Below are 18,097 nucleotides of genomic sequence, written 5' to 3'. Positions count from 1 at the left end.
TCCCCTCATTTAATCCTAAAAACCCCAAGGCAGGAAGTGCCATTCCCATTTCATGGAAGGCGTATGCTTAACAATTCCTACTAGTTGGCGACCGGCAAGTGGCAGAGCCAGGAGTGGATGCCAGGTCTCCCCTTCTCCGAAGCCCAGGCTCTCAAGCACAGCACAACACTAATTAGTCTCACTCGGGTTAATCCCTTGCAACCAACCTCTTCCTCTAGAAAATCACTGACCTTTTCAACTGCAGGCAGTAACCTACTGAAGGATCCTGCAGACAATTTAATGGGTCCCCAATCAACATTTATTTTAATGAAATTAGAACAGAATAAATGATATCAGAGTAACTATACATAGTAAAGGTACTTTTCATGAAACTTTCATTCAGTTTTACATGTATTTGTATGTGTGTTAGGTTGTGGGGTAAGTAGCATCATAAAAGTTTGAAAGTAACTCAACTACAAAACGTAACTAGAAATTATTTCTATGGCCTTTTTATATAGAATATTCTGTTTTTAAAAAATCAGGTATGATCTATACCATAATGCCACCTTGTACTTATGTTTATAGAAAATGCAAAGTACTTGGCACAAAAAAAAAAAAAAGGAAAACTCTTGATTTGCTCAAGCTTTCAAGGTGCCAAAATAGGAAATAAGAACAGGCATTGATGAATAAAGTCCAAAATTAAACTCCCTTTTACACATTAAGAAAGAAAAAGAAAAGCATGACTTTAGAAATAATTTTTTTTTTTTTTTTTGCAACCCACAGGGGCTCTTAAGCATGAACACAGTTAAACATGTCCATCAGAGGAACACGGGTAGGAAAAGAATGGCCACATAACGAGACCTGCAGACAGTACCATGCCCTGGTTACAGCTATTAAGTGCTTCAGAAGCCATACTTCAAAGAACCAAACACAGAGCTAGTTCTACAATCCTGGCAACAGTGAAGATATAGCTCCATCACCTGGTAAAAAAAGATCTCAAGTTCACCTACGAATAGTAAGACTGAAGTTCCCCAAGCTTCATTAAGAGATGTGTAGGATTCCTTCCCCCTTCACTTCCCACACACCCTCGGTGACTCTTCCTCTTCAAGGCTGTTCCTGGGGGTACAATATTTCAGGTATCTAAAAACATCAGGGGAAAGTTCCAAAAAATAAGCACAATTTTACTACATTGTTTAGGAATACATAACTAGGTTATAAACCTTAATGAGTGTCATAATGGTCAGGAAAGTGGCCACCGCTGGGGGCGGGGCGCTGAAGGGAGCTGTAAATGGAAGAGGCCTCATAGATGCAGCCAGGAAATGTTCTATTTCTTGATCTGGATGGGGTCACACTGGTGTTCATTTTATAATTCTTTAAGTAATACTTTTGTGTTTTATGAATTTCTCTTATGTTATTATATTTCACATTTTAAACAAATTTGTACTGTTAGGACCTTAAATCTCAGAATTCCTTAAATACCATCTCCAAAGCCTAATGCCCTCCCTTCCCTAGCCCCCCGAAGAAGTGAGTTCATCAATTCTTTAAAGGGGCTGGTTACTCCTATGAGAGTATCAGTCATCTGCCTGCCCCATTCCTCACTAGGAAAAGCAAAACCAAGTCTCAAAGAAGGGGGGTAGGGAGCGCAGGAGCTGATTTTAAATGTGAAATACGGAAGAAGGGTATTTCAAAGAAGGGGAGCGAGAGAAGGAATACTATCTAAAGATCTATGCTTTAAAAACAAGAAGCAAATCTCAAAAACTACAGTTTCAACTTAAAGGCATTATAACAACTTAAGAAATACTAATCTGCTTAAATTACGACACATCTATATATCAGAACACTATGCAACCTTAAAATTAATGAGGTTTTTAAAATTACGCTAATTCATTGAGAAACAAACACAAATCAGTTGCCTCATTCATTTTTAAAAGGAAAGAAAATGTGAATTAATAAAATCAGAAATAAAAAGTAATATAATTAATAAAGATTACAAGCTTTTCTGGTAAACTATTCTCTATTATTTACTGATACATTTGGAATTAAGATGTATAGCTATGTAAAAAGATGACAAATCAAAACAGATAAAACAAAAAAAGAGACAAAAGATAAACCCAAAACAAAGAGAAAATTTAAATTAAAAAAATTATCAAGTAATAAACAGAAAAGAACACTGGTGACCTTAATGGAAAATTCTTTTCCAACATTCAAAAATTGTAATTCTTATTTTAACTTTCCAAAGAACAGAAAAGCATGTGTAGAGATGGCTTCAATTGCAGAACAGTTAAAAAACACCACACACACAAAAATTAAATTACAAGCTAACCGCATTTAATGAGCACAAATGAAAACTCCTAAATAAAATCTCAGAAAACGGACAATAACACAATTTTTAACTATCCACTATGTCTATGAAGGGCACATCCCAGGAATGGGTAATAAAGCATAAGGAAAACTACAACATAATTAAATACATAAACAACATAATTAAAAACATACAACAAGATTAAATAAACAGGAAAAAATCAAGTAACTAGCTTAGTTGCTACTGAAAAAGTATCTGATAAAATTCAACATCTATTTTTCAGTAAAATTGTTTTAAAAGTATGAAGAATAAATATATTTAATGTAATAAAGTTTACATATACAAACAGAAGCCTTAATGGTTCAAGCAGACTATCTCTGTGGCCTTGTGATAGACAAAGATTTCTTTAAAAGAACATGGAAAGATTTATAAATTGGACATTAAAAGTAGTAACTATTGTTCACAATTAAGTGTGTGAAAAGATAAGCCACAGAATGGAACACAATATTTGTAATACTTTAATATAGAATACATATACTGTGGCATATCAAAAAATGCAATACCATGATATAGCAATGAAAATCAACAACTACTGCCATTGCAACAGAGATGGACCTCACAAACACAATACAGAAATAAAAAAGCCAGACACAACAAAATACACACTCTATGGATTCCACTTATATAAATTATGGTTACTATTTTAAAAACCTAATCTATGGTGTAAAACGTCAATGTATTGTTTATGTTGGGGGTGAGAAGAAATGGTGTGATTGGGAGCAAGCATGAGAAGAAAGGTTTTGGGGGCAGTGGTCATGTTTTATTTCTTGACATGGGTAACGACTACATGGATATATCCACTTGGTCGTAATTCATCAAGCTATATACATTTATGGTTTGTGTATTTTTCTTAATGTGTAGTACACTTAATAAAAGATTATTTTAAAAAATAAAAAATCAAATTCAAAGAAATAATTCCTTTAAAACTATGAAAAAAACAAACCCAATCAATCATCTATCCAATTTAACATGGTACTATAAATGCCATTAAATATATCTTTAAAAAAAAAAAAGACAGAAGGTGTCAATACAAGGAAGAAATAAGTTATGGGAACGGCTATCTTATCAATTAAGCAAGAGGATTTCACATACTCTAATTTGATTCCACATTCTCATTAAAAAAAAAAAAAAAAAAAAGCAAAGTCTTTGACCCAGCAATTCTACATCTAGAATTTTATCCTGCAGCAATAAAAGTATATTGGTTACATGTACAAAAATATTTTCTGCTGCTTTAGTTATAATAATACTGAAGATTACTTTTTTTGGTCCGTGAAAACCTTCAAGTTTTCCTACGGATTTTGCTTTGCTTACATAAAAACCTGTAAAAGAAATAAAATCAACAAAGGGCAACTTAATTCTCTGATTTATATTGTTTTTTACCAGCTTTCAAGTTTTCATTCATATCCACACTCTTCAGTTCTAGTCCTTTTCTTTACAAACACATTGGGAGGAGGTAAGCTCTCTCTCTACCGAATTCACCAGAGCATTTCCTCTACCTCAGAAAATTACTAGTGGCAGAAAAAAACATTATAAAATGATAAAAGAGTCAATCCGCCAAGATGTGACCATCCTAAATGCACCAAACAACAAAGCTGCAAGATATATGAAGCTAAAACTGCTCAAACTAAAAAGAGAAAGACAAAGCTACAATTATAGTTGGAGTCTTTAACAGCCCCTCTTCTCAATAATCAATAGAACAACTAGACAGAAAATCAGCAAAGACAAGGAACTTAACAATGCCATCAAAATCCTCAACAAATTTAAAAGAACTGAAATCATGCAGAGCATGTTCCCCAACCACAATGGAATCAAATTGAGATCAATAACAGATAGCAACAGGAAAGTATACCAACACTTGGAAACTAAACAACACTTACAAATAATCTATGGTTCAAAGAGAAAGTCTCAAAGAACAAAAAACACATTGAGCTGAGAAAATTTTAAATGATATCATAATTTGTGGGATACAGCTAAACCAGTGTTAAGAGGGAAGCTTACTGCACCAAATACTCGTACATACATTAGAAAAGAGAAAGATTCTAATAATATAAGCCACACTTCAAGAACTTAGAAAAAAGAACAAAATAAATCCAAAGAAAGTAAAGGAAATAATAAAAATAGGAGAAATAAATAAATTTGAACACAAAGAAAAAAATCAATGAAACAAAGAGCTGGCTCCTTTAAATTAACAAATTCCTAGCAAGACTGACAAAAAAAAGAGAAGACACAAATCATAAGTATCAGGAATGAAATGGGATATTGCCCATATTAACAGACTAAAGAAGAAACATCCCATGATCACACTAATTATTGCAGAAAAAGCATTTGACAAAATAATCATAACTTTAAAAAGTCTTCAAAAATCGGAAGAAAAGGAACTTCCTCAACTTGATAGTAAAGCACCTGAAAAATATATACAGTTAACACACTTAGTGGCAAAATACTGGATGCTTTCCCCCTAAGATAGGGAACAAGGCAAGGAGGTTTACTCTCATCACTCTTACTTAACACAGTGCTAGAAGAAGTTCTAGCTAGTGCAACAAGGAGAAGAAAGAAATAAAAGGCATAAAGTTCAGGAAAAAAGACATAAAACTGTTCCTATTTGCAGATGATGGTCTACAAAGAAAATCCAATGAATCTACCAAAAAGACCAACCTAGAACTAATAAGTAAATTCAGCAAGGTTGGTTGCAGGTTACAAGAAAATCACACACACACACACACACACACACACACACACACACACAAATGTGTTTCTATATACTAGCAATGAACACATGGAAAACAAAATTAAAAACATTATACCATTTACAATTGCTCAAAAAAGTGAAATATTTAGGTGTAAGTCTAACAAAACATGAACAAGACTTGCATGCTGAAAACTATACAATGCTGATGAAAGAAACCAAAGATCTAAATAAATGGAGAGATATACTGTTTACGGATTAGAAGACTCAATATATTAATAGTAAAGATGACAGTTCTCCCCAAATTGACGTACTATAGGTTTAACACAGTTCCTGTCAAAATTCAAGCAAGATTGAGATACAGACAAGATTATTCTAAAACTGATATGGAAAGGCAAAAGAACTACAATAGCTAAAACAATCACAAAAAATAAGAATAAAGTTGGAAGAATCAGCCTACCCAATTTCAAGACTTATTACTATAGGTACAGTAATCAAAACGGGGTGGTGTTGGCAAAGGGATACACATACAGATCAATGGTAACAATAGAGAACCAAGAAAGAGACCCACACTAATATGCCCAACAGGTTTTTCACAAAGGTGTAAAGGTGATTAAATGGAAGAAAGCCATTTCAACAAATGGTGGTAGAGCAGTTAGACAGCCATAGCCAAAAGAAAAAAAAAGAACCTCAACCTAAGTTTTAAAACTCATACAAAAATTAACTTAAGTGTAAAATGTAAAACTATAAAATCCTTAGGAAAAAAACAGAAAATCTTCAGGATCTAGGACAAGGCAAAGAGTTTATAGACTTGACACCAAAAGCACAAGTAATACAAGAAAAAATTGATAAATTCTATTTCATTAAAATTAAAATCTTTCCTCTGCAAAAGACCATATTAAGAGAATGAAAAGACAAGTTATGGAGTGGGATAAAATATTAGCAAACCATATATCTAACAAAGGACTAGAACAAGTAAAGAAATCTCAAAACTTAACAGTGAAAACAAACAATCCTACTAGAAAATGGGCAAAAGACATGAAAAGACATTTCACCAAAGCAGCTATGTAGATGGTAAATAAGGACATGGAAAGATGTTCAACATCATTAGCCCTTAGGAATATACAAATTAAACTACATGATAACACTACACACCTAACAAAATGGCTAAAATTAAGAAGAGTGAACACTAAATGCTGGCAAGGATGGAGAGAAACTGAATCACACATAATATATTGCTGATGGGAATATAAAATGGTAAGGCCACACTGGAAAACAGTTTGGCAGTTTCCTAAACACGCAAACTGCCATGCAGCCCAGCAACTGGATTCCTGGATATTTATCCCAAAAAGACTTATGTCCACATAAAAACCTGTACATGAATTTTTACAGCAGCCTCCTTATTCGTAATAGCCACAAAACTGGCAATGATCCAGATGTCCTTCAACAGGTGAGTGGTTAAAAAAATCTATGGTACTTTCATACAACTGACTACTATTCAGCAATTAAAAAAACAAACAAACAAAAATAAACCTGATAAAAACAACAACCAGGATAAATCTCCAGAGACTCATGCTAGAGAAAAAAGTCAACCACAAAACTTACTGTATGATTCTATTTACAGAACATTCTTCAGATGACAGAATTACAGGAATGGGGAACAGATTAGTGATTGTCAAGGTCTAAGGAGGAAAGTGAGTGTGGCTCTAAAAGGGCAACTTGAGGAATCCTGTGGTGATGAAAAAGCTCAGTATCTTCACTTTTATCAATGTCAGTATCCTGGTTATAGCATCATTACTGTAGTTTTCCCAGATGTTACAGATGAAGTGCAGAGAGAATTCTGTAGTATTTATTATAACTGCACGGAAGCTACAATTATCCCCAAATAAAAAGTATAGTTAAAAAAAAAAAAAAAGATGGTGCATAGTTCACCTGGAATCACATTTACAGCTTCAAAGCAATAGCAGATCTGAAATGGACCATTAGGACCACCGGAATCTGTCTTTAAAAGATGAGCGCCTTGTTTGGAGCAGCTAATAATCATCATGTGGGAGCAAACTTTAACAGTTAATGCAGACACGAGAGGGTAGGTTCCTAATAACAAGACAATATTCAAACTACACTTACTAGTATAGTCATTGGCCTTCCCCAAATCCAGTTACCTATCAATTCTGAATCCCAGACCATACTGAAATAAAATACAGGCACAGCCTCATGGTATAACAAGAAATATATTTGATGTGTGTCCCAGTTCCTGGCACGGAACTCCTAAAATCCTTGGTAGTTCCAGAGTGATAGGCGTGTCTTTTAAAAGTTATTCATAAAGAGCCCCTTTTGAACACCTGAGTTTATGCTGCTGAGATGGCTTAGGGTGGTGCCCCTTAGAGAGCCTCAGGATGGGGCATGAGACTGGTTATTAGAAAGACCAAAGGATTAGAGGGTTGGGACTTTTAGCTCCACTCACTGATGGGGGAGTAGGGAGGTCTGTCAAACCTAGAGATTAAGCCTTATAAAAACTCTTGAACATGGGGACAACTTTCAGGTTGGTGAAGGACTCCACATTCTGGGAAGGTGGCATGCCCTGGTTCCACGGAGACAGAAGCTCCTGCCACAGGACTCTTTTGGCCCTGGCCCTATCTATGTACCTCTCCATCTCACTGTTCATCCTTATAATATCCTTTATAATATCCTATATATCCTTATACTGTGTTTCCCCGAAAATAAGACCTAACCGTACAAGAAGCCCTAGCATTATTTTTCAGGATGACATCCCCTGAACATAAGCCCCAATGTGTATTTTGGAGCAAACCTTAATATAAGACCCGGTCTTATTTTCGAGAAAACACGGTAATATCCTTTATAATAAACAAGTAAATGAAAGTAAATGTTTCCCTGAGCTTTGTGAGCCATTCTAGAAAATTACTGGACCCAAGGAGGGGACTGTGGGAACCCCCAATTCACAGCTGGCTGATCAGAAGTACAAATAACCCGGACTTGTGATTGGGACTTGACTGGCATCTGAAGTGGGGGGCAGTCTTGTGGCACTGAACCCTTAATCTGTGGGATTCGATGCTACCACCACATAGTGTAAGAATTGAGTAAAATTTGTAGGACACCCAGTCGCTGTCTGCTGAAAATTGAAGAGTTGCTTGATATGGAGGGAAAAAAAACCCACATATCTGGTGTCAGAAGTATTAAGAGTAGAGGAGAAAGAGTTTTCCCTTACAATCACCCTTTTAAAAGATCTAATTTATAAACAGCCAGACTGATTCCCAAAACAATGCATCAGTTTAACCAACAGATGTTTTACCTTTTAAAGAACCTCTATGTAGCATGCTTCCTCAGCACATTTTAAAGTATTCTTATGATTAAAACGCCACTTACCCCTCCTTTTTCAGAATCTCATCTGCTTAAGCCAAGTGCAGCACTCCCATGGGATCAAAAAACCTCCTCTCTCTAATTTCGCAGGGAAAGACAGTGAGGCTTGGTCATATGACCTGCTCAGGAACTTGGATAGTAGCAGCCCCTGTCCTAACTACCAAACCAATGCTCTTGCCCAAATCCATCATTTCTGCATTCTTACTTTAAACAATTTTCATACTGGTGGAATTTTTTCCATTTGGACCTCACCTTACCCAGGAAATGTTAACTCAACTGAACCCTGCAAGACACAGCCCTTGTGAAATCCAGAGACAGAGGCATTTTGGACAGCTGCTTTATATGATTAGGAACGCCCACGTCCATCACACACTCAGATGGGAGAACAAGCCCTCCAGGCTGGAGCTGGTTTCCAGCTCTGTTACTCAGTGGATGGTCAACGTCACCAGCTATCTTAACTATGTCTTGGTTTCTCTACCTTCAGTAAAACAGCAACCAAAAAAATACGTATTTCCTCCTCACTGATAGGAAGAGTCTAATGAGACAACATAACTGTTCATGATTCTCAACAGTGAAGCAAAAATTACACATGTGGCTGTATAATTAATAAAAACCATTCCGGGATCATCTTTCTTTGGAGTTTGAATTCTTCTCATTATTTATAATCCCTCTGTGTTGGAAGGAGAGTTTTATTTAAGAGATTAACTAATCTGCCCAAAGTCACAGCATTTGAGCTGTGTGTTATCCCCTTCTGAACCCTTGTGCAGTTTTCTTGGGACCACTTAACTGCTATTCCCAACCATTAGGGGTACGGAGGGAAAAAAAAGGCTTAATAATTAAGTCCAGGCAGCCAGGGTTTTTCAGCATCAGCACTATGGATATTTTGGACAGAATAACTCTTTGTGTGGGGAGCTGTCCGGTGCATGGTAGGATGTTTAGTGGCACTCCTGGGTTGTACCCCTAGATGCCAGGAGCCACCTCTCAGTTGTGACAAAAAATGTCTCCAAACATTGCCGAATGTCTCCTGGGGAGCAAAATTGCCCCTGGTAAAGAACCATTACAACACAAAAATATTTGAAAGCCATCACCTAAAAGAAAACCTTTAGACCAAAAAGAGAAAACAAAGAGAAGGCATAATTCTCTTTAAATATTTGAAAAGTTTCCATATATAATAGATGTAGGAACAGATTTCAGATTCCAGAGAGCAGAACTATACCCAGTGGGTAGAAGTATACATAATAAAATCAGCTAACATTTATTCTTCCTAAATTCCAGGCACTGTTCAGTTCATTTAATCATCACAATAACCCTATGAAGTTGGTAGTACTGGCCCCACTTTACAGATGAAAAGGCTGAGGCTCAGAAATGTTAAAGAGTTTGTCCAAGGTCCAAGAGCTAATAGCAAAAGCAGAACCAGGACTCACACTGAGGTCTAAGTCTAAGCCTAAGCTCTTAACCACAAGCTACTACAACCATGACAAATTAAGGATTTTTACCTCAACATAATTAAACAAAACACTCTGACTTCAAAGCTCTTCTCGCAGCCACCATCGCAACCCAATCTGTCCAGTCAGAAGCAGATCCAGAAAGCCTTTCTACATAACCTCCAGGGAAGACGCTGCTCTAACTCCAATGAGCCCCTTGACAACATTCAGCTCTCCCTACTTCAAGTTACTCAAGCTACTCTGTCAATTCTTCATTAGAAAGCTCCTTGAGCAGGGCAGCCAGCTACTTTCCTTTATAACCCCCACAAGGCCCTGCACGTACTGGGGCTCAATAAACCTCTTCTGAATGACTGCTCCTGAGGCAGAAGGCCTCCACACCACTCCCACCCTCCAAAGCCCACACCAGCAGGGATGTTTAAGTAAGCACTTCTGAGGGATGTAATTCTTCCACTTAAGCTGAAGATGGTACTGGAAACACTGAGTTTTTTCCAGCTCTCAGAATCTGAGTTCAGGAAGAGTCAGAAAGGGAAAGGTGACTGGTAACAAGCCCCGTGGCTACATCTTCAATCCAGCTCACAAGGACTCACTTGACGATGACCATATAACGTGTCAGGGGCTACATGTATTTATGTGTACGTGTGCGTGTGTATACATTTACAGGTGTATGTATACATACACACATATCCGCATCTACGAATGCATGTATAGTCACCCCTCGGCATCTGGGCGGGATTGGTTTCAGGATCCTACATATACCAAAATCCATGGACACTCAAGGACCTTATATAAAATTTTGTAGTATTTGCATATAGGCTATAGCAAGGTATGCCTACATATCACTTCATTTATGTGGATTCAGCATAGTACTTGGTGAGTGGCAATTTAAGTTTTGCCTTTTGAAACTTTCTGGGACTTTTTTTCCCAAAAATTTTCAATCCACAGTTGGTTGAATACGCAGATGCAAAAACCATGGATACAGAGGTCCAACTGTATATACCTGTATTTCAGTTTCCTTTATAAGAAATTAAGCAAATGTCTACAAGATTTCTGAGGCCTTGAAGCCAGCACAAGGAGGTCTAAATTAGGGGCTCCTTTTTCCCCCTAGTATATTAATAAGGTAAGGCAAATAATGCTATACACAGTGTTCCTCAAAAAACACCAGCACATCTGCCAACCAGTACTACCTCCCCCACGTCCCAGAGTCTGGTACCCTCTCAGGAAAATGCCAAGTGGCCAAGGCCTGTGCAAGTGTGTGGCGTGAGGTAATGCTCACACTGGACCGGGGAGACAGGAAAGCATCCTTTGGAACATTACACATTAGTTTGGAGACCACCTGCCAAGACATAAACACCAAATTGTATCTTATAGTCACTATATTCCCATTAGAAATCCTAGGTCTCCAGGTTAAACTACTTCTAGTCATTAAAAAAAAAAAAAAGCTAAGCCCAGTATTCATAGAAGTAGAAACCTGTCTTATTACCATATCCAGGTAGTGGTGAGTTCTCTAGACTAATTTAGGGGTGAAGGGGAGAGCTGGCTGGGAATACCAGAGTAGAGCAATCAAGCAATTGCTTTGCCAAAGGATCAGACTCAAATAAGGGCAAGAGATGAGGGGAAGAGGGCCTGGCATAAACCAGGCTAGTGGCCCCTCCTTAACGTCTGTGTTTTTGAGCAGTACAACAAGGGCAATAATCATGTACCAACACAGCCTTTCCTACTGTCACCAAGTTCCTCTCCATGGTATGGAGGTCTTCTGGTTCTTTCCTTCCTAACCTTGTATCTCCATCAATGACATCGCATTTTCCCCTTACTTGCAACCAATCGCCATTCAAGACAGGCAGAAATGTGTAAGTGTCCAGAAAATGCATTCAGACAGATGATGAAATGGGCTGGCCAACTAGTACAGGAGCCAGTGCAAAACTAAACACATCAGCACGACCCAAAAAGCTTCCAGGACCAACTACAAACCGTCTTCTTCAATCTGCAGATAGGTTTTTTCCCCTTTTCTTTAACTGAGATTCCCAATTTGGGATAACCAGACAGAAGCTTTTAAACGCATGTGTCTTATTCCGGGTACCAGTTAAAAATCCGAGCTTAATTGATGTGTGTTTAAATGGGGCCTACTTTTAATCTATATTTAATACCTTTGTAGGGCAAAAAGGAAGCTTGGAAGCCGGTAGTTTTGGCGCTTGTCAACATCACTTTACTCAAGTCAAGGCAATTAGGCCCATGACTGTTAAAAATTTATCTCAAAGCTCCTGTCCTGTGCACATCAATCACAGTCACGGCTGAAAACAAACAATGAATTTTTAAAGATTCTTTAATCCACACCCAAGGGGAGGTGTGAAGGCAGCCGAGAAATCATGGAGATGGACAGCCTGCGTCCAAGGGGGCAGCTGCTTCTCAGACCTGTTTCGGGACAGGGCACGGGACCAACCAGTGGTACTTTTCTCTCCAAATCTCCCTCCATCTTTACATCTGCCCATTCACCACATTTCGGTCCAACAGTTTTTCTCCTTTGAGAGGTTATGGCGAGAGCAAGAGGGACTGAAGACAAGAGAGGGTCGAAGCCTGGAATTTGCCGCAACACTTAATGCTGGAAAACGTGTAGCTGTTTACAATCAGCGCCCGGAAGACGCCGAGCGCAACGCACAGCTGAGTTCACCCCTTGGGGCTCGACCCCGCCTCCCCCAACCATCAGGCGCATTCGGCGTGGGGGAGACAAGCCACCGGCCCTCCCCAACGCGCCCGCGGGACCCGGAGGCTCCCCACGCGCCGGTCCCCAGGGCATCAGCGCGGTCTTCCCCCGGCCCCCGCGCCCACCCCGCGCGCTGCCCCGTCCCCATTTACCTCGGAGGCCCGGGTTGTCGTCTCTGGCACGAATCTTTCTGATTTTGACTGGGCGCCCGCTCAGAGTCGACAGGACAAGACGCTGGCGCAAGAAGTTGCAACCCGCGTAGCTGAGGGAGTGCGCCTGAGTCGCCATGTGCGCTCCTAGCGCTAGGCGCGGACGGCGGGGTGCGGCGACTTCTGACGGGCGCGAGGGTCACGACCCGGGAGGCGGCGGCGACAGAAACGGTAGCAACCACGGTTCCCTCCCGCAGCCCCGTAGCCCCCGGCGCGTCCACGTGGTTTGGAACAGGAAGACGGGGAAACGAGACACCGGGTCAGAGGGGAGCGGGGCGGAGCCGGTGACCGCCTCCCCACCTCCCATCTCCCTGCCTCCCCGCCCGACCGGGGGCGGTCTAGTACCGAGCCACGCTGTTATTGGCTCTCGCAGGATCAGGGCGGTGCCCTCGCAGCGCCACCATTGGCCCGCTGTGGAGCTGGGCGGTGCCTGGGCCGCGCTGCCATTGGCCCGCACTGGAGTTGGGCGGTACCCGGGCCCCGGCAACAGCGCGCGGCGGGAGGAGCGCGGAGGGGTGGCCTAGGAGCCTAGGTGCGGGAACTCGCTGGCCCCGGCATCCTCCGCGGTTCTCTCCCAGAGTAGCAGCAAAGGGATGCGACAGACTGGGGTTGAGTGTCCACTACATACCCGATACTTAGGCTCACTACTTACGGCAACCACTGGGATGTGGATGGTATTAGCTCCCCCTCCTTTTTCTTAATAGCGGAGAAAACTGGATTGGCGCGCTTGCCCTGTTGCTGCTGGCGCTGTCCCCTCATTCCCCCCCCCATAATCCTGCGAGGTACTGCCATTCCCTCCTTACACATTGGGAAAGGCTCGAAGAAAATTGCAAAGCTGACAGTGGCAACATACACTGGGACTCCATTCTCCGGACACCAGACCAATGTGTATTTAATTATGAGGCACCAAGCGTTGCCCCTTTCACATCGGTCCCTTCCTTTATGTTCACAGCGCCAAGTCAGGTCCTCCCATCACGCATACCTCAAAATGGGTAGTTGTAATAACGTCACACAAATACAACTTTTTCCCTCTTTCCTGTCCTCTTCTAATCCTGCACACCAAAATCTTACAAAGATTGGATTATGTCACGCTTCTGCTCAAAAACCTTCAAAGATGTGCGGTTAACGATCAAATAACCAGAAACGTAGGAGTCCAGTATCATAATAACGTGGGTTTGCAGCCATTCTTGGACAATTCGTCAGATCATGAGCTCCAGAACACATGGGGGTGGGGGGGCGATTCTGGAAGGGGTGGGAGTTTGAGTAAGACTAACAAGGTAGCTAGCTAGCCTTGTGCGGATAAGTCTCAGTTATGAGAAACTACCTGGGAGGTCTGACCTCCTATAGGGTGACAGGTTATTAGAAGTCTAAGTAGAATTTAACAGAATTAGCCCTGAAGTCCACTGAGGAAGTCCATGTCTATTATTGCCACTTCCTCAGACTGCCTTTTAGGAAGTTGACAATGGGAAGGTGGGAGTGTTGAACGCTCTGGACCTGTGAGGGTCTCCCTTGAATCCTGCTCTGGGGAATGCCAAAGCAAGGAGAAGAGCCATCACACCAGGAGTGGATTTTTTGTACATCATCTCATTTAAATTACTCAATAACCTTAAAAAAAAGCCAAACAACTAATATCCTCTGTAGCAAAGCCTGTCGGTGCCCTGTTCATATCCCTTCAGTTCTTACTATTTTCAGTGCAAACTTGCTTAATTTTCTGCTAACCGCACCTATATCTCTTGGTCTGAGGGGTTTTACCACCTGCATGGAATTCAGCAGGCCAAAGGTACTGGGAATTAATGTCTCCCAGTGTCCTCAACCAATGACTAATGAGAGTTGATGTTCCCCAGCTCCCTGAAGGTTCCCCAGAGGTTTTAGCTCCAGTTGCCCACAGGGGTAACTTGCTTGATCAAGTAAATTTTATCGACTTCCTTCCCTTCCCTGGATCCTTCCCAGCTCTCTTCTGATAATTCCTGGGATTAACTCCCAAATAACCTATTTTCACTGAAATTATTGCCCCAGGTTCTTCTTCTGGGCAACCTCAAAATAAGTCCTGATTTTTAAAATTAGAGAACCGAGGTTTAGAGAGAATAAATGGTCTGCTTAAAGTGACATAGCTAATAAATGGCAGAACCAGAATAGGATGTCTGTCTCTCTCTCTCTCTCTCTCTCTCTCTCTCTCTCTCTCTCTCTCCCTCTCCCTCTCCCTCTCCCTCTCCCTCTCCCTCTCCTCTCTCTCTCCCTCTATTTCCATCCCATCATCCTCACACTCACCCTCTCTCTTTCCCTCTCCCTCTATCACTATCTCTGTCATTCTCTCTGGGGTCATGTATCTTTGGAACCCTGAACCTCCAGTAAGAAATATGCCTACCATGCAGCTGCCATGTCAGAGAGAACACAGAAAGAGAGAGCGCCAGCTGTTACAGCTGACAGCTAGCATCAACTACTAGACATGGGAGTGAGCGAGACTTCAGATGATTCCAGTCCCTAGCCAGCTTCTGACCAGTCTTTGGAGCCAACCTAGCCAATGCCATATGGAGCACAGATGAGCTGTTCTCACTGAGCCCTGCTCAAATTGCATATTCCTGAGCTAAATAAATGACTTACTGTTTTAAGCTATGAGTTTGGGGGTCGTTTGTTACACAGTAATAGATAATAGAAACTACATATCCCTGAACTCCTTTCCCTGCATAATTCTGGGTTAGCAAGCCAAAAGAAACATCTTGCATGAGATTTGGAAGGCAAAAGTGAAGTCACAGCCATATTTTTTATTTTGGAAAGTCACTGCCGGAATCCAGGCTCTCTTGAAGCTCACATTTGTATTTGACGTTGACCTTATTGTCATGGGATACCATCCAGGCCCATAGCTCCTCCAACTCCCACTTCATCCTACTTTATCAATTCCAACTGTGGGGCCAACTATGCATTTACCCCCATAACAAAAAATACCATCTTCTGCTGGTCACTCACATCATTAAAGTTGGAGGCTTGGAGGCTTGGTTCCAGCTCATCCTGCTGACTTTGGGCTCCATTGCCAAGTACAAAGACAACGGCCTCACATAGATGGTGAAACGAGCCTCAACAATTGCATAAGGTCAAATCCCTATAATAAATCTCTAATGAGTTCTGCTTTTTTGATTGACCCCTACCTGGTGCAGAAGCCATTACTGAAAGCCTCCTGAGGTTAAGGCTTTATGGTAAAGGATTTATATACATGGTCTCATTTGGTCCTCACCCAACTAGCTGAAAAATTCGATAATGAGTACTTAGGGGTTTATGATACAATTCTTTCTACTTTTGTTTATATTTGAAGTTATCCATTACATCTGCTCATATTCTTTCACGCTAAGTGATAAATGACATATACCTTGACTTGTTATCACTTCCACAAATAGTTCCATTTTATTAAGGATAAAATTATACTTGGCTCAGCAATGGGGCATTTGATTTAGGGGCCAGAGTAGAAATGGATTCTTCCCAGTCCATAGAGAAAGCTGCTCAACACCCCACTTCTACCTATCTGCTGTCTCATCATCTCTTTTGTTCAAACTATAATGGTTCTATGGGCTTTTTCTCATCTCAGCCTGAAACTAATGCTTACACTGCTCCAGTTTTAGGATGGATTTCTGTGTCCAGAGCTCCTCCTCTGTGCTCCCACAATAACTATTCACAGCTACATTTTTGCATATATATCTTTTCAAAACTTGTTTATGTGGCAGCCTTCCTAACAATACTTTGTATCCAGTAAGTGCAAAGACTGTGTCCCATCATTTAGAGCAGAAATAGTGTCTTATTTGTATTCCCAGTGCTTAGCACCTAGTAGGATTTTGACTAGAATTAGTTACTTAATCAATTAATTGAAAGACATACAGCTAGCCTAAATCAGTAACTCAAAATTGTCTGAACCATTGATTCTCAAAGTTTACCATGCATTAAAATTGCCTGGAGGGCTTGTTAAAACAGGTTGCTAAGCTTTATCCCAGAATTTTTTCAATACATCTGGGGTAGGGCCTGACAATTTACATTTTTTAACAACGTTCCCAGGCGATGTTGATGCTTTTGGCCTAAGGACCATACCTTGAGAAGCTCTAAGAAAATAACATACACATAAAGGGAGTCCCAGAAGGAAAAGAGAGAGGGAAAGGAGCAGAAAGAATATTTAAAGAAATAGTGAGGGGCTGGGCCGGTGGCTCAGGCGGTTAGAGCTCCATGCTCCTAACTCCAAAGGCTGCCGGTTCGATTCCCACATGGGCCAGAGTGGGCTCTCAACCACAAGGTGCCGGTTCGATTCCTCGAGTCCCGCAAGGGATGGTGGGCAGTGCCCCCTGCAACTAAGATTGAACACGGCACCTTGAGCTGAGTTGCCGCTGAGCTCCCGGATGGCTCAGTTGGTTGGAATGCGTCCTCTCAACCACAAGGTTGCTAGTTCGACTCCTGCAAGGGATGGGGGGCTATAACCCCTGCGGCTAGAGAATGGCAACTGGAGCTGAGCTGTGCCCTCCACAACTAAGACTGAAAGGACAACAACTTGAAGCTGAACGGCACCCTCCACAACTAAGATTGAAAGGACAACAACTTGACTTGGAAAAAAGGCCTGGAAGTGCACACTGTTCCCCAATAAAGTCCTGTTCTCCTTCCCCAATTAAAAAAGAAAAAAAAAGAAATAGTGGGCAAAAGTTCCAAGTAGTTAAAGTCACTACATAGAAGTTGAGCCTCCAGATGAGAACCCCACCTGGCTGACACCTTGATTACAACTTGTGAGGTCCTCCCTGAAGCACAGAACCCAGTTAAGCCACGCCTCAACTTCTGACCTACCTGGTTGTTTGTGAAGTCCGTCCCATTACATCCCAATCCTCACTGTGTCCCAGGGTATCCCAGTTCTGCTATTTTCTAGGACTAATTTGTGTATTTAAATTTACCTCATTGTTCCTACATTTGTATCTCTGCTTTCATAGTAAAATCTTGTTTCCCAAATACCCCAACATACTTGTAATTACTCATTTGCTTTAGCCCACATATCACAAGAAATAGCCTCAGAACAACAATACTAACACGACCGCCAAAAATATGATTACAGAAAAGAGTTTATAATTTTTTTCTTTTTGTCCTTAGGGTATACTCCACAGGGATGTATAGTGAGACTACTGCTTTATAAAAGTACTTGAAATAGTTCCTCTCTGTGTGATTTTTGCCATCTACTCAATATGGAGTTAGACTTATTTGTTTCATTTTGCTTCCAATTTTTAGGGATTTATTTTTTAATTTAACTTTATTCCATAATTATGTAAAATTTACAAAACAAGTCATATTTACAAAACATAGTATATAGTGAGAAATGTAGCTACT

At 40.7% G+C, this 18,097-nt stretch overlaps 1 protein-coding gene across 6 annotated transcripts in view; it reads right to left on the bottom strand.

Annotated features, from left to right (window-relative positions):
- The window catches only part of RCL1 (RNA terminal phosphate cyclase like 1), a 50,184-nt gene extending 37,162 nt beyond the window's left edge, over positions 1-13,022 (bottom strand). For 4 of the 6 annotated variants that reach the window (XR_012495720.2, XR_012495721.2, XR_012495722.2 and 1 more), the window contains exon 1: positions 12,701-13,017. Coding sequence is in view for 2 of the 6 variants with exons in the window: in XM_074330477.2 (XP_074186578.1) it covers positions 12,701-12,836 (136 nt within the window). In the remaining 4 variants the exon portion in view is untranslated. Of the gene's footprint in view, positions 1-12,700 lie in introns of all 6 variants that reach the window. The other 2 variants (XM_074330477.2, XM_019729774.3) reach the window with 2 other exon arrangements.
- Positions 13,023-18,097: the final 5,075 nt, after the last annotated feature.

Source organism: Rhinolophus sinicus, chromosome 16, assembly GCF_057876585.1.
Source record: "Rhinolophus sinicus isolate RSI-liver-muscle chromosome 16, RSI-T2T, whole genome shotgun sequence".
NCBI classification, from domain to species: domain Eukaryota; kingdom Metazoa; phylum Chordata; class Mammalia; order Chiroptera; family Rhinolophidae; genus Rhinolophus; species Rhinolophus sinicus.
The sequence above is the reverse complement of the archived record's forward strand: the minus strand, read 5'-3'. Positions and strand labels throughout refer to the sequence as shown.